Source organism: Bombus fervidus, chromosome 16 (assembly GCF_041682495.2).
Source record: "Bombus fervidus isolate BK054 chromosome 16, iyBomFerv1, whole genome shotgun sequence".
NCBI classification, from domain to species: domain Eukaryota; kingdom Metazoa; phylum Arthropoda; class Insecta; order Hymenoptera; family Apidae; genus Bombus; species Bombus fervidus.
Window position 1 is genome coordinate 6,827,452 of NC_091532.1, and position 21,129 is coordinate 6,848,580.

Here is a 21,129-nt window from a genome sequence, read left to right on the forward strand (position 1 = left end):
CACGCCGCACGAGCAGGTGCCAGCGAATACAAAACGGACCCGTTTAGCCTGTCTGCCACGTCCTACGCGGCAATGCGGCGCGATAATACGTTTATTACGATAGGCAATTTACGATGCAGCGCGCGGCGCGAGGCCAACCATCCGTGGGCTCGCCTCTTTTCTTCCTTTCGACGGATCCTGCGAATATACACGTCGATCATCCACGCGCGAGGTCCTTTTTCGTTCGTCGACACTATAATGCAACGTGTCGACGCATTTCGCCCCGGTGAATCGACGCGATCACATACGCAACGTCATTACACGCCGGTTTAACGCCTCGGCGTCGGACACGCTGCGCCTTGATTATGATCTCACACGCTTGTCCAACATCCTAGCCGCCCGAATCATCGACTAACGGTCGCGAAAACCACCTCGCGAGCCCTCTCGCGCGAGATTGAATTAGAATACGCCGTTTCATCTGCGACGCTTCACGCCGGTTAACCGGAGGTGCGCGTTAGAGATTCGCCAGAGAGCTCGGATCAAACGTGTGGAGAATCGCGGTTGATCCTTTTCCCGTTATGGCGGAAAAAAGAACTGCTTTCGAACACGGTGTAATTCGTTCGCATGTGGTTTCTAGTAAATATATTAGAACGATTTCGAGGCAATTGATACTTTTACACGCGGATACGTTGCTTGTGCAACGAACGACAAAGACGAACAAAGCAACCCTTGATTCGTCTTGGCATCCAAAAAATTGCGGATCATCCGAGATTGCAGATTGGAGCTTGAGAGACGTTCAAGAACAATGAACAAAAAGAAGCATCGAATATCTTCTGAAAAAATGTTGTCCGATTGACTCCCGTCGTCGCAGTGATACCGTGGCCCGACCCACGACCCACAACAAGGCTACCAATCAAACGTAACTGAAACATAAACTCACGGAAATTCCTGACCCGGGTTGTCCCGATGGAGAGAAGAAAGGCAGAGCGATAGGCCAACTGAAACTAACGTTAGAAGAGAGGAAGAAGAAAGGAAGAGAGGCCGCGCGGCCGCGCGCGATACAAATTGACAAGGATCTAGCGCGCCTAACCTTGAGCCGGCAGCATTATTTATCGAATTAAGCGCCGGCAACGGAGTAGGTAGACGGCCAGGACGTAGCGTCCAGACGAGAAAACGGTCCGAGGCCGAGGCTGGAAGGTGGATGCTGGTGCTAGTGGGGGCGTGCGATAGTTCAAGTCGTGAGCGGGCAGCCCCGCCCGACACGACCGCGGAGCATCTCCGTTCTGACCCCCGCTGACTTAGTCGAGGGGGCCCTCCACCAACCCCCCGTCCCGTCCACCACCCTGAATCCGCGGTCCCACGAGCACCACGAGACGACTCTGGGCGCTTCTTCCTTCTATCCGTTCTTCTCCTCTTCCTTCCTCTGCAAGAGTAGATTCAGTGCATCATCTCGTTCTAACTCGAAGCTCGTCTTCCTCCCGTGGCTGGCAAGAGGCGCTCTTCGCGTCTCGAGTCCCGCTTCTTCTTCGCTGGAGAGCCACCCCACCCTGAGGCTTAGCGCAACGCCAAGGGCACTGTGTTCAGGCCTCACGGGCCCTCTCGTCCCAGGGTGGGGATTCATCGCGAACACCACTACTTTCCACCTCTCCCTTCCAGCCATGTGGCTAGAGCACCTTCGAGCGAGAAGGAAGGACAAAGGAGAAGAAGAAGAAGAGGAAAAGGGGGAGAAGAAGGAAGAAGAAGCGATTGAAGAAGGAGGAAGGCAGTGATAAGTGTGGGAAGGGCAGGTTGCATAAGGTCTAATATTATGCAAGCGCACACAGGCCTGAATGCGTTAGATCCCTTGGGTTCTGGCCCCCTCTACGTCTGGTTACACCGCGATACTCTACACAGCGTACACGCAGAACATAAGGCCCCGGGTACAAGGGAACGGTTCTCCAGAACGTCAGGTTTCAGGGTTTGCGCGTACACGTATATACGGAATCATGAGATCGTGTTGAGATCCCTCTCCGTTTCTCTCTTTCTCCGTCTGTCTCTTTCGCTCCCTGTGTGTTTGCATTCGTGTGTATACCTTTACCCTACCTGCATAGAAATCGCAGGAGCGTTGAACCCAGGAAGTGGCCATGAAATAGTCATTCCTGAAAGGTTAACTCTCCTACCGCATCTCGCGGGGCCCTGAGGTCGAGCCTGAAAGTCCGGAAAGTCCACGGCCGGACCAACAGGAGAGACGGATGGAAGATGCAAGAGAGGATCCACGGACTGGATGAGAATCGGAGAGAAAGGACAGCCAGAGAGTAGGGAGCAGGGAAAGGTCTCTCTGATTGTCCGTGTCCGTTTCGACTACCCTGCTAGATCCGATGATCCCTCGCGAGACCAACGACCAAGGGAAGATCGTATTCAGGTCGCAGCCGGGCATGATTAACAAGGTAACGACGGTCGAAAGAGTAAAACGAATGGCATCCTAAGCTTTGGAGGAAAATTGTGCGTTTCACGTGCGACCCTCGTCACGTTAAGTTGAATGGTACTTCTTTTTTTTGGTAACTAGTCATAACGATTTCACGTTGGAGGATAAAGCTTGCACGTTAAAATCATTCGAAACTGTAATTTTTCAACTCAAGTACCAGTTACAATACTCTTAATTATACTAATTTATACAAGATTAAGTATTCAGATTAGATAGACTTAATAACGTCGTTACGTTTACGGCAATATCTAAATCGAGACAGTCACGACACGAGTATGTATAGTTCACAAGCTTATTGCAACAACCTTTCTGATTTCTACGTTCTCAGACACAAAGCCCAACGATATATTAAAATATTCCAGACAGGTCGACTCTTGATCTCAAATCGGATCAGCCATATCCTCTCTTCGACGTCTCAAGGTGCTCCGATCGAATTGGAAAAAATTTCTCTGTTGCCCCCATTTCGGTAGGCCGTCTATCAATTTTTGCCCAGCAGTCCAGACCTTGCTAGCCCGCCAGAAACAAAGTAAATCAATAAGCCGTTCCCACGGGCGAACCATTACCGATTGACTCTCGAACCAGGAGGTCGAAGATCGAGCGAAACGTCGAACGTGTCAAAATTTCATCGGACTGTACGGTTCGAACGGGGAAGATCGCGCGTAGAGTTCGACCTGTCGTCTCTCTCTCTCTCTTTCTCTCTTCCTCTCGCTCTTTGAACGGCTCTCCCGTCCCCTCTCTCGGTGCACGACGTGGCTACGTCGAGTACCTACGGAAGAGTAGTACCGGGGTACCCTGGAGGCCACGAAGGTCACAGGGCTAAGGCACTTCTCACGCCCCCGCCATGTCGGTGAGGAACACCCCACTTAGACGGATTGTACATACCTTAAAGCAGCCGATTAGTATACGTGCTTAATTACCGGTAACGTGCGTGCATGACGTCGGATATCGATCATATCGTGCAAGCTTGACGGATTCGAGAAAAGAGATTAGACATCGACGATAATTCCTGCATCGCGTTTCAACAACGATACTTGCCGAGCTTTTTCGTTTATACGATCAAGCTGACGGACTTTCGCGAGAGGAAGAACGTGTAATTAAATCGTGTAAATTTTTATTTCGTTAAAAAATTTTCCAAGATGATTAAACGACTTTGCAGATTGTAAGATGCTCCTTCGTTTGCATTTAAAGATCATTGCAGGATCGTAACGAATGCAAAGAGAATGATTTACGCAGACCCGAAGGTACACACGTTGCAGAGAAAAGAAAGATAGTTGCGATAACAAAGGCTATGATTATTTTACCAATTCCGATAAAAAGCTAGGAATCGATAGCGACGAAGATGCAAGGCCATCTCTTTGCGACCATTAAGCCGCCATCGCGGCATCACGACGCGCGAATAAAGGCGATGTACACCTGATCTAGTCTCGAAAGATCAACGATCTTGGTGACTGGTGTTCGATCTTTGAAATGTCAGCCGACTATCGCTCCTCTAATAGAGGCGAGCAGAGGCGACTCGGGACGAGTACACGATACAAGAGGACATAATGTCAAGGGAACCACCGCGCTATTGTACCAGCGTAGCGGCCCGGAAAAAAAGAATATGACGAATGGTTCCGGGTTGCCCGAGGATGGACAACTCTCCTTCTCTCGAGACGATTTTCGACTCATCCTCCTCTTCTTTTCGTCATCGCGGACGCGTAGGCAATGCGCGAATCTGCAAGCTAGTCCACCGAGGCGCCTTTCGATTCCTCTCTGCTAATCAATCGGGAGAAGAGCTGCCTTTCTAGACCCGAAGGCACGTCAAGGATTTCGACGATCCTACTTCGTCCATTTTACATCCTCGACCGCCCGTTAACCTCTCTATTCGACTGGCCAATTTAACCCAACTTCCGACCGGTCGATTATATTTAATTCATTTGAAAGTGTGCCGCTACCGTTTGCTCTTACCGTCCACGCTTTCGACGGATAAGCGGCGCTTGATGGAAGGTGAACGGTTCACCGTCAAAGAAACATTAATCGTATTCTATTCTTCGCGGGTCTAAAGCGTGTCTTTATCGAATGGACGTGGATTTTTGAAAGCGGTCTCTGTAATTGCCGATGAACCATGGGAATGAGACCAACGGATCTCTGGTTCTTTCTTCGGGTAGTTGCTAATGAAGTTCTTCAAGTTTTATCCTCTGTCGCGTCATTCGTACGATGTCTTCGTGACAAGACAGGCGATATTACCCGCTTATTAATTTGGATAAAAATCAGTTCGTTTTCTTTTACGTGAAACGACGTTCCGTTGTACGCGCTCCGATATGAAAGCTTTGAAATTACGAAGAACTCTGACATTCCCTGCCCTTCGTACCTTTCATCCCTCAAGGTTCGGATAAACCGCGACTATCCGTCACCAGAAAATGAGAATCTAAGAAGCGTACAGGTACATTGTGTACATTGCACTTCTCTACCTTTCCGTCATCCAGGATAATAACTTCGCGAAGAAGAAAAAGGAGGAACGAAGGAACAAGTACGAAGGAAGAAATGGACTTCACGATGTAGAAAGTCGTGAAGATTCCTCTTAGGAGGAGACGCGTTTCCATCAGCGTAGCTTACACAAGCAAGCGGGTTTAGGCTCTCGAAAAGAGTTAGCAAAGGCAAGGTAAGCGGAGGCAGAGGAAAAGGAGGAGGTGGAGGAAGAGGAGGTCGGACACGAAGGAGGAACGGTACCGACCGTTTACACCGTGACGAGGACGAAAACGTGGCGCAACGGAACGTTGGCGTTATGTAAAAGCGTAAAACGACTTAAAGATTCGCCTCACGCTTTGCCCTCGCTAAGAAGCTTCTCTTCTTTCGACCAAAATCCCACCTTCCCCGCTCTTACGATCTTCGTCGAAGCTCCACGCCTTCTAACTCTCTTCCGCTTCTCGCGTCTCCTCCATAGTTTCTTTTTAATTTCCTTTCGACCCATGTTTATGGATACCTTGGAATAAAATTTCTATCGTCGTGGAAATTATTTCGATCAATTAAGTATTTTTCCAGCGTGTTAATAAATCGACAAAGAGTTCGCAGGCTTGTAAGGACTCATAAAATATTTATCACGATATGTTCGTTATTGAATGGGAAGGAATATAAAAGCAATTAATTGTACGACGATGTACGTGTATCTTGCGTTTGATCGGAAGAAGAATGCAGGCTTCGTTTAAAGGTAAGTCAAGGCAAACGTGATGTTATCGAGGAAAAAAAAGAAAAAAGACAACAGGTGTCTGGTTCGGTAACGACACCAGTTATTGCCACTAAATGATTTTCAATAGCTGGTATTATTGTAAATCGTGATCAAATTAAACGTTTCGTTATTTCAATGAAACGATAGTCATTAAGCCAGGCGTAATTCGTTGCACTCGGATCAACCATAAATTCTAGCATATAAAATCCATCGATCAATCTCCGTAGTAAATTCCTATGCATGCATTTTGCATCACGCGAGAACGCTACGCCAACGGTAATTACAAAAAATCCTAACCACCCTACGTTACGCTAATTAACAGCGAATCGAATAGAAGGTGATCGAAGAGCCACGACGCAAGAACCATTCCGGTGAACAAGAGGCAGGCAACTCTGAAAGAGGAAGAGAAGGTAGCTTTTATCAGCCTTATCTGCCGACAGTGTCGAAGTGCGAGGGATCCGGTCGATTCTGTACATTGCATAATCACTTGGGTCTGATTCTAAGTATCGGTGAGCGAAAGACGAAGAAAGAGAGGAAGACGAGGAAAGAGTGAGAGAGAGAGAAAGAAAGAATGGCGATAATCGTTGTATGTTCGTAGAACACTGAGTCGACCGGCTGTGTGCACTCGCATCTACGCGTCTACTCCCATGAAGAATCTAAGATCGTATCGTGAAATGCTCCGAGCGCGATATGACCACCGCCTATTGCTACTCGTCTTACCGGCGGCTCTCCCTTCTCTCTCTCTCTCTCTCTCTCTCTCTCTCTCTCTCTCTTTCTCTCTCTTTCGATGATCGCTTTGCCATTCAACGCGAGGACTTATCTCGATCGACGGAACATGTCCGCACTGTGCTCTATGTCTCTGATAAGAACCCATAAACGTCACCTTAATTGCGGCTAATAAAACCGCGACGCTACCGAATTGGCGCACTTTCACATTTGCACTTTTTTGAAAATTCTTAGCTTTAAAAACGAACGCGATGATGAGACCGACGGCGAAAGAGAGAATTGACGGAGACTGGTCTTAGATCTAATCTATCTATGTATACGAAAATTTAAATATCTTCTTTATATCTTTGTTAGCACTTTTTCGAAGTAATAAGAAGCGATAAGGATAAAAATGAAGAAACGGTGAAAAGTAGAGGACGAAGTTTATAGCAGTTGCATCAAAGTAGCGCAGGATAGCAGGAGATTATCCCGGATGAAGACCAATAGGTTTTATGTCGCGGGGAAATTAATAGTTTCAGTGAAACGTTGAAATGAACTTGAAAAGTTATATCAAAATATTGAATTACGTAAAGATAACGATACTTTGTGTTTCACTAAAGAACAATTTATTACGTTGAACGAAAGCTCAAAGATATTTTCGCTAAAGATAATCTCTAAATTCATTATCCCTCGTTTATAATTTCATTAGGATCGCGTTTAACATTATGTAACTAACAATTTATAGACGTTTGCAAATTTCCTTTGCCTGCCTTTCTCCGTAAAACTTCTATCCAACCGAAGGATCTTCACGACCATTTGCATACGATGAGAAATGCCTAAGCATTAAGCTACACCTTCGAGGTGTGTAAAGGAAACTCTCGTTTAAAATTTATTTCTCCGAGCTTCTAATTCGGTTACCACCATCCAGCCTGGTTGATGATGACAAATTGCGCCGCTTTAAAGGCCGCGTTCAGACAAACTGATTATCCGTGACGTCTACAAATCCGACCGGCATGCCGCAACATGCTTTTATCATCCAATCGGTTATACTCAGTCACCGATTATCGTTTTACCATTCGCCAAGGATTTATCTCGATAGTCGGAACATGCCACCGGCGCGGCGGCCGCACTGTTCGCGATAAGGAAGAGCTATGATAACAAGCCGCTATTTGCTGGAGCAACATACAGTGTCGGTGTCACGCTGCTACTGTGCATACTGCACGTGCTTGTCTCTCTTTTTATTTAACTTCTGATCCGTTGCAAATGTCGTCGCGATTCCGTTATCGCGTTAACCTGCTGTTGCGAACACGCATAAGAAGATTGGCGACTATGTTATTCCATTGATAATTATTTCACATACGGAATAATAAGCTTGAGATTTTGCAGCTGCTAGTATCGAGTGAAATTCAAGGAAAATTATTAGATTATTCTGCTTTTCCCAAGAACTTTTCACAACGATTTTCCTTATTCTGTGAGACATCTTCACGTACGATGGTTGGACATTAGATTCGTCCACTCTTCGTTCACGGAAGGAAAAATAATAAAAGCACAAAAATTAGATTTTACGTACGACGATGGAAAAATGCGCGAGAAGAAATATATTGGAAAAAGTCGAGCCGTCACGACGCGATATTCTAACCAAAGAACTACATAGCGTCGTTGGTTCCAGGCGTTTTCTCTTTAAATATAAGAAGATTACGCTGAACCGTTAATACGGTTACGCATTATCTAGATTGCTACCCGTCGGCTTCCGCCGGCCGAGAAACAGCATGAGTAATTAATCAAAGACAATCAAACTCTGGGAGCGTCGGCTCGAACCGACTCCCAACAAAACGGGACGCTATCCGTCATCTTCTCTCCGTTAAAACCGGAGAAAAATACAGAACTACGGTAGATCGAAGGAAACGTAGACGAGAGTACGAAAAACTGGAATAGCGAATCATCCGTGACTTTCACCGGGAAAGTTTCATCAGATATGTATCTGTGCTTTCGAGGCGCGCAAAATCCACGTGATAATTTTCAATGAAAAGTCGACGCGTCTCTTCCAGGAACTTTCTTTAATTATGCGCTGGAATAGACAATAAAGGTGTCTATCTCGCGCGGCTACGCCTCGCAATTACGCTAATAATATTAATTGCCGCGGAATTCCGATCTCCTCCGCGCCACCACTGTACGTGAAGATAATTTAACGCTGTGGCGCGAGGTTCGTCCAAGTGTTTATAATATTAGGGAAATACTGTTCGTAAGATTCTTATTCGTATTTAGATAGAACTTAGATTTATAATACAACTGTAATCTTTGTATGTACTCACGATGCTTCGTTGTAACAAAATTTAATCCGCATTTTAAAATTTATTAACTTCGAAACGCAACTTCTTTCACAAAAATATTTCCGTTTTCTATGTTTTATCGGAGAACATAAAAACATATTACTTCTGCTATTGCAAGTTTCAAATAAAGTCAAGAAACATCGACGCGCTCACTTCGGTCGACCGCCCGTGTAGTCGCGTCCCCGCGAACCGAGGCCCATATTAATTTCGATCGTCGCGGAATACAAACGAAAGAACGACCTTCGGCAAATTTCTAATTTCACTCGGATGGTATCTATATGCGAGGAGTATTACCGCGGCGGCGAATCACTTTCGCACAGCGGGGCCCTTTTACCGAATCGCTGCACGCCCCGTGGACGTTCGCGTACGCAAACAGCCTGACTGACGTCACTTCTAGATCCGTGGGACGCTCGTGCTCGTATCCCTCGTGACGCGTGACAAGTTTCCTTTATAACGGGCAACGTTTCGAAAAGGGAGTCGAAAGGGGAGCTCGATGAAAGCCGCGACCACGACCACGAGGCCGCAACAACGCCACAGTACCACGCTAATGTGCTCGTCAACTTTTACGAGATCGTGCCGGCTAATACGCTAGAAAGTCTCTCGACGGTTAATGGGTCCGACCAACGAAACACAGAAAAGGAACACGGTAAATGGCTGCTTTGAGTATTCGTACGTCCTTAATTGCTCGTTTTTGCACTACGATTTAGCCGTAGGATCGAAGGTAACGTTCGTAGAAATCCAACGTTTCAACCGAGTGTGTGAAACGCCTTCTCAAGTCTACGAATTTCGACAATTTCGACCGTCGTCGTTTTACGAAACGTTCGGCCGCGTGATTTATCATGGTGCATATAGTTGAACATAGGGGACATTAATTGCCATTTTTAATCGGTCTCGCACTATGTTCACGAAGTATGCCGTAATATCATTCTACCGGGTGAAGTGCTTTCTTGATGGGATTCGTTCCGGTGTTTCGAAATTTGCGATGATCATTGGTCGTTCATTATGCTTCAAAAATTCCCGTGGTTTCCACTTCGCGTGACGAAAGGTACGTTTAGACTGGTGTTTAAGACGGATTACAGTGCCTCGAGTTATATTACTCATCAATGTACGTGGAATAATAAACGACGTTAACTATATAACTTAAGAAGATGCGGCGGACATTGTGTCGTACGAAATTATCAATTTTTCAGAAACGAAATTCTACTCTGCTCTGTTCTCACGTGTCAACCAATTCTTTATAAGTCATACACCATTCTAAGAATAAAATGACGACAGTGGCATTTAACCGACTACTCGAAAGTATGCGGTATCTTGCAAAGATTTTGAACCACGCGAGAAAAGAAACTATTCTCACACCGATGACTCATCCTTGCATTTCGATCGTTAAATTACGAAAGCCTTGGCCGGCTAAGATGTCAAAACGTCGTTCGATCGACGAGGATGAGCTCGGCCGATTCTCAAGGCGTTTTATTTTTCGTTGCGTAAACAGACCTTCGGACATCCTGAACGCAGAAATCGAACCGCTGTTGAATGTGCAGCGAGTGCCACAACAGGTCGGCCAGCTCTGCTCGCGTATATGGTATCCACGCACGATCGGAATTTTCCGATAGCCACCAAGCGGCGATTTATGGACGCGCGAGGAAACGGACGCGAGCCGTTATACACGGCCTCGAGTCGAACCTGGAAAGGGGAGGCTCGACATTCGAAGCCTATGCTCAATATCTGCTTGTATTATATCGCTGGCAGTTGCGGCCGCAAACCGATCAACTGTAAGGAAACCGAGGGTGCCTTCCTAAGGACTCGAATGCTTCTACTTGCTTACAAATCCTTGCTTCAGGTTTCAAGATCGCTGAGATTTTCGATTATTATAATTTTTCGTTCGATATCATCGAAACCGAATGCTGAACGCAACGTATCAGCAAATGTATTAACCATCCACGTTTTCATCCTCGAAACCAGTATGAATTTGTTCGATGAATCAGCCTGAAGCTACCAGAGAAAACTACCATAGAAAATAAATCGTACAGCAAAATAACTACATATAAGTACGATAAGATGTGCCAATCGTAAATAGGATTCACGAATCGTTACTGAATTTTCTCAAAACGCTTTCTTTCTTCTAAACATCGATCTGCCAATACTAACCCCACTGTTCCATCATAATTTCCAACAGATTTATCTCGGAGAATAGTCACATATGGTGCCCCATTGAACGTTACAAACATGTATGCCCACGAGACCCGCGGCACGGCTCGGACAAATTGCCAATCGGCAGTCAGCGAACGGGTGCTCCTCGAGCAGAGAAGTATTCTCGCGGCGTTTCGAGCGACGAACACGGTGACTATAGGACAACGATGCCCCGGGGCAAGGACTACGGGTTGCGACCCCAATCGCATTCGGACTCCGCTTTGTGCAGGTGTGCGTGGTCATTAATCCAGAAATGGAAGTGAATGCGGGTCCAAATGCTAGCCAGAAGCAGACTGGAGCGCTGCGTCGTTGCACGCTTGTCTCTTCTTTCCCTTTATACCCTTCTTGCGATGCTTTTTTCTCTCGTAGCTGGTGATATACTTAATAAAGAAGAGGCGTGGCCCGTGCCCCCGACCGAGCTATTTCGCGGTCCCAAACGGTTTAAACGCGCTACATCGCGTGGCTATTTTACGCGAGCAAACGTAACAACTTTTTACCGCTGCCTAAGTAACTGCTAGTTCTCCGGTGGCCATTAAGGTCTCATAGGATCGTTTCGGCAACCAGTCTTTTTTTGCGACGTACCGTTTTGGGGCACGGGCTATCGGAACAAGGTAATTCCGCGCGTTCTACGACCGCGTTAAGCGCAAGGAGTATTACAATCTGCTCCACACATTCTCGAAATGCTCTTCTTTTTCACAGTGTTACATTTCACATCTGCTCTCTATTTGACATTTACATGAAACGTAATGAAATTTGTGAAAAGAAAAAGAAAACACCTGCACGCTTTTAATAAGCAAAAGATCTAAATCCTGTCACTTTCAATAATTAGCTACAAATAATCTTTCTTACAAAAAGTATTTGCATACTGTTGAAGTGGTCACCACACTTCTAAGAAAACTCTACATCTGGTCTTTTTAGTTTTCTCAAGCATTGAAGCCATCGTCAGCGTATAGACAAAAGACTGGGACGAAGGCAGACTATAAACAGTAGGCAACGATGGCTTGAGGGCTTTCAGTCATAGGGTAACACTGCTAGCGTACGGATCTGGACCAGCTCGAATTATATTCCTATTTGTATTTACATTTCTGTATTAAAATATATTTTCTACCTTACAATTTATCCACGCGTTCCTTTGTTCACGCATCTAATAACCTCAACACATACTCTTGTATTTATTACAATATTCAATGAAGTCCAAATATATGAAATTTTCTATACCTAGTCGAGTTGTATCACTAACGATTCAAAGACACTTATCCTAGTAGCAATACAGCTCGGTTAATCGGTTGCGTTCGCAAGGACGCGAGCTATCGCTTGTATGGCCTTGACTCGTTCGTAAAACGAGGTTTGCTAAGCAAATCGATCTCCCATGGAATGGCTAGGGTTGGTGGGCTCGTCCGCAAGCGGTATGTAGAAAAAATCGCCCATAATTAACCCATAAAGCAAGCGCAATCGTCGGAGATCTCCGCGGTTTTATCCATAAGCGAGAGCGCAGCCACTTTCCAGCCACGACTGTTCCATGATACTATTATAGGTGTATGCAGGATCGTGCACCTGTGCACGCGCGCGCATAGAGACAGGCGATAGCCGATAGTGTTGCTTTCCTTCGCCTTTGGTTCATAATGTGTAATTCTACGGTGTTGCGAGCGTTGGAATTTTAAACGCGCCACTCGAATGCCCCGGCCCAATGCGGACTATGCTAAGCGTTAACTATGCTTATCGACCCCCTGATTTAGAAAACTATGTTAACAATGTATCAGGAATTTTAAACGATCCGACAAATATCGAATTGACGTTTGTTGGCTTATCGCGGCGAAAGAATTAATGGTATGCGCATAAAGAAATTTGTCCCTTGCGATATTTGCATTTTTCACTCTGAATTGGGATTAACGAAAATTCTCTTCAGCGTTGGATAGGTGTATGAATGCATTGTGAAAATTCGTCGACTCACCCGTAGATATGGAGAGCGGCGGCGGTGTAGGCGTCGTCGAAGGTGAAGGGATTCTTCTAGCCGCGGCGGTAATTATAGCCGCTGGACTATACCGAGGCACCTGCAACACCACAGGAGTTTTCACGGACAGATCCACTGGTTCCAGTTGCACCGGCGGTCCCGCCGCCTGAAACAGAAACAATCATGCTCGTTAATGCACGCTACAATCAATTTTGCAAAATGAGCTTCCCTTTGGCTCGATGTAATGAAACAACGGCTGCCTAGATGTTAATTCCCAGAATTTAGAATTACCCGACTGTGTAATTAGAACTTCTGCTACGCTGAACGCGTATCGCGAGACGAGTTCCGCGTTAGATCTTGTTCGATCTTACTGTTCCGCCGAGTGTGTGAAAATGAAAGAATATTCTTTTTATTTTCTTTTTTCTTTTTAGATCAGAGGAGATTAAAAATTCCTTACTAATTAAAATACAAATATTCAAATCTAATATTCCAACGTTTGAAAGAAAATACAGGATACCGTTGAAAATACCCGTTTCTGAATCGCCTTATAATCCGAAACGAAATTCACGCGCTCCACGGTCGAAGTTATCGCGCTTCAATGATCGAGAGCGGCCGATCTGAAACCTCTCCGAGGGAGTGAGCCCGATAAATCGATAGCCAAAGGTACTACCTTCGTACCTAGCTTATCTGCTGCAGAGCACGATGCTGGTAGCAGGCCCAAGTGCTTTCGCGCAATTAGCATAACTAGCATTGCTATTGACGTGGACTAATCACGACCAGTTCCCACGAGATTCGAATGACCCGAGAGCTTGCCCACTGTCTATAGCACCGATGTTATTTGACTTTCTCGATCGTCTTCGATCGTCCAACGATCAGTGGACGCGATGAACGAGAGGCAAAATCACTTTCGCGCGTCCAAATGATTTCCTGAATTACGTTAAATCTCATCGAAAGGCGAGAATATATTATTTATACGTAAGCTCGTGTTAACGAGGATTACTCTGCTTTTAAAACATATTGAAGATAAGATTGTGGAAACAAGTTGTTGGATTACAAGCGTGATGATTCGAGGGAAAGCATAACTTCAAAGGAATCGACTCGTCGATTTGTCTTCGTTATGTTTTTGTAATCCGAGTAATTATAAGATCATCATCGGCATTCGCCTGTCGCGCTTAATAACTTGCGTATTTCCCTCCGTTTGCCAAGATTTATGGCCGTGCCACACGCGAGAACGACATCGGACACAAACTTGCATTTGAATTTTTCGTCCTGATCGCTGATTGCGATTCTTATTGCCGCGGATTAATATCTCGGATCAGGATTAAAAGAAGATTTAAAACAAGTTTCGACAGTAATGAGAGACATCCTATTCTACAGAATTCGTACAAAAACGCGGCTATAAATCCACTGTCAACAATCGCACTTGAAACGCACGTATCAACGTTATAGGTTTCCTCTTTCATGATTATCTAAATTCCGCCGATATTTCAATGTTCAAGAAAATAACTCGTCTAATTCGCTTGACACATTAATAACAAACTCGTCTGATCCACGCTAACGAAAGTCTTTTCTCCAATCTCAATTCCATCCTTAGAAAAAAACCGAAATCGTCCAATTATCGAACCGTCGAACAGAACGCTGTCGATCTGGCGTCGATTTCCTTCAACCCTTCGATACAACCTGTTTCGATGGAAGAGAAGAAGTCGTCGTCACGGGCGACAACGAAAAAGAGGCATTTTGTATTCTACGAGTACTCGCGCGAAGGATCCGTGCCGGTATCGGATTCACAAAACAGTCGGGCGGAAGATCAAATTTACAGCGACGAGACGTTTCGACCACCGAGAAAGCACAATTGTTTCCAGGTAATGTCTTGACGAGACGTGGGAATGCTCGAACATATATCGGCAATGAAAATCGAGCGTCCGCCGCCCCCGCCTTTCCGTACAGCCTCGAACGAACGGTATCGCGTCGTGCGACACGATACACGGCTAATAACGTAATCCGGTTGACAACTGGATGAAGTGGTAATGTTGCACGGTTAACAAATCGTGGACAATGCCAAGAGAAAATAAAACGTTTCCGATGTAGGCTGCTAAGGTTGCCATTGGTCTATATTCATTGGTTTCTGGCATTTCGAAATAGATTTGGAACGAAGTACTTTTACGTAAGAAAGGAAATCTTGAACGTTAGAGATTTCGATTGGTTTCACGTCCGTTTATTTCGCGTTACAATTCCATGCAACGAAGTAAAAGCAGAAGTACTCTCGACCGAGATGAAGATGTTTGAATAAACAAAGAATCCAACGTATCTCGCGAAATGTAAAAAATTATTGAAGAACCAGGCGACGTTGCTTCTCGGCGAGGATCGACGAAATAACCGACGACGCTGAAAAGCTTAAATTTCTACTTTGGAAACAGATTCATTAAAATTGGAAATTGATCGACTACTTGAAGATTAAGGCTAAAACGGAAAAGGGTTTGAGGAAGAGAGCGAGTAAATTGGTCGAATCAACGAATCAACATTTTTTTCTTACCAGATTATTTCAATTTGTTCATCTAGTCAAACTATCGATTCGTACATTCTCGGTAACGCGATAACATTCGGCAATAATCTACCGCACGCGACATTTGACATAAGCAGCAGTTTGCTCACGATAATAATTCGATGTTTGTAATCGCGGATCGTGTCTGGAATAGGAAGAACTTGCGAAATGAACCGGCAAATCGATCCAAAAAAGAGATACTCGTCACGCGAGACACGCCCATGGCAGTGTTCTCGTTTTCAGGAAACTCGTCGTTACGTGCATTTGTTATTCATGACTGGGGACAAGGGTCTAGCAGGTTCGCTTGTAGTTTCGGCCACGAGAATGAAATCGTTATGGCATGCGTATCACGACGTAAAAAAAATGGCGCTGTCTTTGCAATCTCGCTGTTCTAATTAAGGAACTTGGCTACGATCGATTTAGAATTTTCCAACAAACGGATATAATAAATCTGCTGAAATGATGATATGCAAATAATGTTCATTTCTACGTAATGCTGAGGTGGAAAAGTTTAACAAGATTATCGGTCTAATTGCAAATGGTACAGATTTGTTTTTCTAATTCTTAAAGATTTAGAAATTTGAAAATTTACATGTTGCACAATTTGATAATTCCACGCACCTAAGATTAATATGCCAATGGAGAACTTATTGACAAAATTGAAGGCAAATCCTTAAATTTCGCAATATGCTTCGGTTAGCTTACGACATTCGTTTCCCGAGCAATCTTCATTCGATGTACAGCGACGCATACGCAATAACGAATTGTAAATCAATACGTTTTAACGAGAATTCAGCAAAGAGATCCGTCTCTCTTTCCATGTACCGTTTCACGCGATTTGTCTCGGTACAAAATCTACGATACCTGAGCCTCTTTTAAAAAAGGAACGAAACGACGGCGAACCTGCTGTTCTACGGATGAAATCAAACGACGTATTAAATCTGCGATGACTAATGAAAGACCGGGTAAACTGTTCTTAATGATGCTGGTACGCTCGAGATATATAAGGAACATATGTAGCAGCTTATATACTGCATATTATACGTACATATGTTCCCACAGTAGCGACTGGTAATGAGAATATAACGTTCATCAATCATTCGTTAGGCAATCCACGACCGAACGAATCCCGGCGGAATTAATTTAATTACTACAAATGTTTCGTGATAAAAATGGCCGGCGATCAATTCATTGCCAGCTCGGAGTTACATCGGTCGCTGTCCCCGCGATAATTTATGCAAAAGAGCAGCGGAGATCGAACATAGGCTAGCGCATTATCGTAAGACGTTATTAGATCGGTTAAACGTAATTAAGAAAATTTAATATGGATAATGACCTCTAATAAATATAATAATACGTTAGCAAGCAGTGATCGATAACTTTTAATGAGCCGTCGTCTAGGGAAATTGATACCGGGTTCTTTCATTTGTCAGATGTGCGTGGATGTGTACGTCGAAGAGACGAGAAAGACAGAAGAAACGAATATTCTTCTTGAACCAGCGGCTGGTCGCCAATTAGACAGTAATTAAATCTTATAGAAAGTTAGAAGTCGTTCTAAGTTCTTTAGCGTTCCGTTCACGAAAGAGACATACTCTGACACTGAAATAACGAAATTTCCGTAAGATAGAGACGATCGATTTGCGATCATCTGTTTCTCGTTTATCTCGTTTTACTTTATAAATTCAACCAATTTCCATTCGCGTATCCATCTTCTCCGTGAAAAATACCGTTGTTGAGCCTTGACATTTGAATTTCCCGTGCACCTTCTACAATTTGATCGAGTCGAGATTAAAATCGTCGACGCGAGATCCGCAAATGGTTCGCGCGGGAAAAATCGATGCATCGATGGATAACGTTGCCACTATAAAATACAAAGAGTTTCGGGTCGAGCACGAGGAATAAATTAGTCGTCGGGTCCTGGCCTTCCTAGAGGATCGGAGGCGAGCATGTGCACAACGGCCGGCTTATGGCTGTCTTTGGAATTATCGGCAAGATCTACCGTGGCCGAAGTAACTACGAGTTATTACGAAGATAGGCCCATTATATATTATACACGGTTTCTTTTTATTACGATCGGCTCGGCGTACGCGCCGCGGCCATGCAAGCTCGACGCGCGCGAGATTAGGTTAACAGCCGATGTAGACATTACCGGAGATAGGGTGTTTATAGAGCAATTTTTGAGACGACGAATTAGTCTGTCCACGGTAACGTGCGATCGATCTATAACCTTGAACGTCGCAACACGTTTTCTCTCGATTTCTTGCTCGATATAACGTCATTCGTTCAATATAGCCGAACTTGTTGCGTGATAAGATCGGTTTCGAGATAATTGCGTATAGGAAAGGGGTATCGATGTAGGATACGAATGTAGCTCTTGGACTCGTAAAAATATTGTGATATCACTGTACTTTCTGTATTTTCTTTATAATTTCCAACGATACGATTGCTTTGTGTATCATCGTGTACATTACTTAAAAGACATCGAAAACAGATTTGCAAGGAATTCCAGTCTTATTTTGAAATAAGAAAGATTTGATAATATCTTGGAATGAGATCTTCTGAAATAGGATTCGTACAAATATTACAAATAATGTGACTCTCTTACTTTTCCACGCGATGATGTATCGTTAAGTAACTGTTATAAAACGAAAGAAATCAACCTGCAAGCAAATAACCGAAGAACTTCATATTTAAAGAAACGAAGCACGACAAGTCTCAATTTAAAACGTCCAACTTAGTAGTTCGCTGCACGTGACCAATCTCGGCAACTATTCACTTGATCGAACGCATACACGTCTAATACATACGCATTAAGAGCACCGCAATTATTGATTGCTCGAAACTGACGTCGAGCAGATTATGCAAAACGCAGGGTAACCCGACTTCTTTTTAGCCAGACGAGCAAAGGTGATCCAGGCAGGTACGTGTCTGAACGGCACAACTGTCTTCATTAACGTTGCGCGCGAGTAGTAGCGGATAAATCAGTTTGCTGGCCGCTGTAAGTCGTACGGGGCTAATCGAGGCTGACCAAATTAACCGGCGGCGCACGGTGCACGGACCTTTGGAACGCGGTATTATCCTTATTTACCGAGCAGCCGTGCCCCGTGGCCACCTTCCCTGTTTCGCTTCTTTTGCATTGGCCCTTTCACGCAACCTGCCGAACGTACTATATCTCCAGCACGATTTATATCCTCCATCGACAATCGAATTCTCATCGTCGTTCGTATCGCGTGAATTATTCGATATAATTGTCGAAGAAATTGCCCAAGCGTATTAAACGAGATAATATAAGATTCGTGCAAAGTTTCTTGCAAGTTGACCTTCGATCGCCGATACTTTCGGTTACCTTCGTAGTGTTATTCATCGGTGAATGTTAACAAGGTGTAAATGCAATGGTAATTAATTGCGCGAGCTATAGATGCAAGTAATTAAAAGCGATTATACGATGCTGTGTAAAACTACTTTACTGCTATGAAAGTTTTGATATATGGTTGCAGACGTAAATGGTAAATAATTTACGAGGTATTTCGTATGAATATTACGGACCATTTGTATCCGAAACTGTAGGTAAGAAATCAGTGCAATGCGTTTCTTAAAAGTGGTGTTATACGATCATATGGAAGCAAAAAGCTTGATACCCAATCGATACACCGAAACTTATCTTGTTCGTCTTGAAACATGGAGAAAGAAACCCGGACTCCTCCGAAATTCTACTCGCGAATTCCCGACGAAATGGTTCGACCACGTCCCGCATTTCGACGACAGCAGAGCAAATTAGAGGCACGGTTCTTCGAAACGGAATCATACATCTTGCAGCGTATCGTTACAGCAAGGACGGGCCTTTTTACGAAACTGTCAATCGCGATCGAACACGGAACCACTTCGGACGGCTCAATTCGAGCACCGGGAATGTTTATGACACCGGTCGTTCGTCCCCTTATTTGGGATGAGAGGTGCTCGTTAAGCGAAACGGACGAAATAAAAGCGGAGAACTACACGGTGAAGGAAGCGCTAATTCGAGGAAAGGACGAGCGTCCCCATAACGTTGCGAACGCAGTTTCCATTCGTCCTCGATTTCCATCGAGAACGAACCCTTTTTCTCACCTTCGTATCACTCTTTCCGACGTTAATTTGCTTTTTACCGCGACATCTGCGGCCAACCAGCAGTGGCTCCAGCCTTTTTCGACCGGGATTGAATTCAATTAGGAGGTCGTAGAACTTCTACGGTGGTCGTTACACGCCGCCAATCGAACGGAGGAACGACCGTAGCGTTATTTTTGCGAAAATCGACTCCACCAGCGTGGTAACTTTCATCCTTCCACGCTACGGCGTTGCGCAACAAATCGTATGGTTTTTTCCCTGCTAGGTACTGAGATGGACCGCGCTTTCTACCTTTCACCGCGCCAGTTCCTAATAAATAATTTATTCGTGGATTGGTTTCGCCGTGGTCGATCGTTTTCTGCCCTAATCCCGCATTCCTAAAAATATATTCAACGATCGAGGCCCGGTGTTCCCGTCGAAAACAGCCTGGTCGCAGGTGAAACGCAGTTCACGTTCGCTCGCGGGTGAAGCAAGACATCGACCGTTCGTGGTCGATGTTAAACAGGGCCATGAAAACGAAACACTGGCACGAGGGAAACAACAGAAAAGGAGAAAAATACCGAGATCAAAAATCCTGCGCACGTTTCGCGATACGAGACACGCCTCGTGACATCATCGCCGCTTGATCTCCGGTCCCACGAGAGTAGAAATAAGGGAACAGACGGCGAAACCATTCCAAGACATATACAAGAACGTTGTCGTGTATGATAAGGCGAAACGAAAGAAGGAGATGTCGAACAAGTTCGTACGTACATGCGAATTAATCCTTTGATCGCAACATCGATACGGTTGAAACTTCCGCGAGTGTAAAAATCGCACGATAAAAGAATTAAACAACGACGGTCTTGTCACGCGGTATCGGAGACGCTTCTTCCATTTGTAATCCCTTTGCACCGCTACAACCATCGTTGCTATATCTATTTCTCTTCCTTCTTTTCCTTCCGATCGACTCCACTAGTTTTCTATAAAATTTCACCGTTCTTTGTTTCGTCGTTTTCCACGATGCGTTTGCTCTCGTGGAATTTGCCGGCTTATCGCTCTCCTCGTAAAGATGTCATTGATTATACGCGCCGTCCGCGCGCTGAGATATTACGCCTAGTGTGAATATACCGTGCAATAAAGATGCCTGTGTCGGGCGCATGCGAGCGTGTGCGCGAGTACACGCGCGTTTATACGCGATGGTGCAAGATCCAGTGCATCTGTGAGCGGCTACGTGCCGCGACTGAAGCGACGTGTTGGTGAAAGTCGCGACGGGGTTGCACCGAAGGGAATCGCGTCGCGGTTGTTTAGACCGATGCATCCGGCTAATTGCACCAGGCCCTACGCTGTCTCCGCAGACCAAAAAGGATCAATGGGATCGGATCTTTGTCCAGCGTTTGTTCCGGCGCCAGATGAGAAGAGAAAACTATATCGTTTTAATGTATCAGAAATTTGTACAGTGACTAAAATTGAGATGGACTCCGCCGTCACTCCGCAATTGCTGAATCGCGAATGAACTTATTTCTTTTGAGATTATTCCTTTTCCTATCTTATATAACGAACGCAATAACGTTTTATTTCCTAATTATCTCATGCGCTAAAGATTCCCTGTCTCCCTCTCTCTCGCTCTCTCTCTCTCTCTCTCTCTTTCTTTCTTTCTCTCTTTCTATCGCTCTTTCTATGTTT

General features: G+C 44.9%; 1 protein-coding gene across 3 annotated transcripts in view; it reads right to left on the reverse strand.

Moving 5' to 3' along the window:
- LOC139995957 (uncharacterized) overlaps nt 1-21,129 on the reverse strand; it is a 292,424-nt gene that overhangs the window by 164,355 nt on the left and 106,940 nt on the right. For all 3 annotated transcript variants that reach the window (XM_072019936.1, XM_072019937.1, XM_072019935.1), the window contains one exon: nt 12,822-12,987. In XM_072019936.1, coding sequence (XP_071876037.1) covers nt 12,822-12,987 — 166 coding nt within the window. The remainder of the gene's footprint in view (nt 1-12,821; nt 12,988-21,129) is intronic.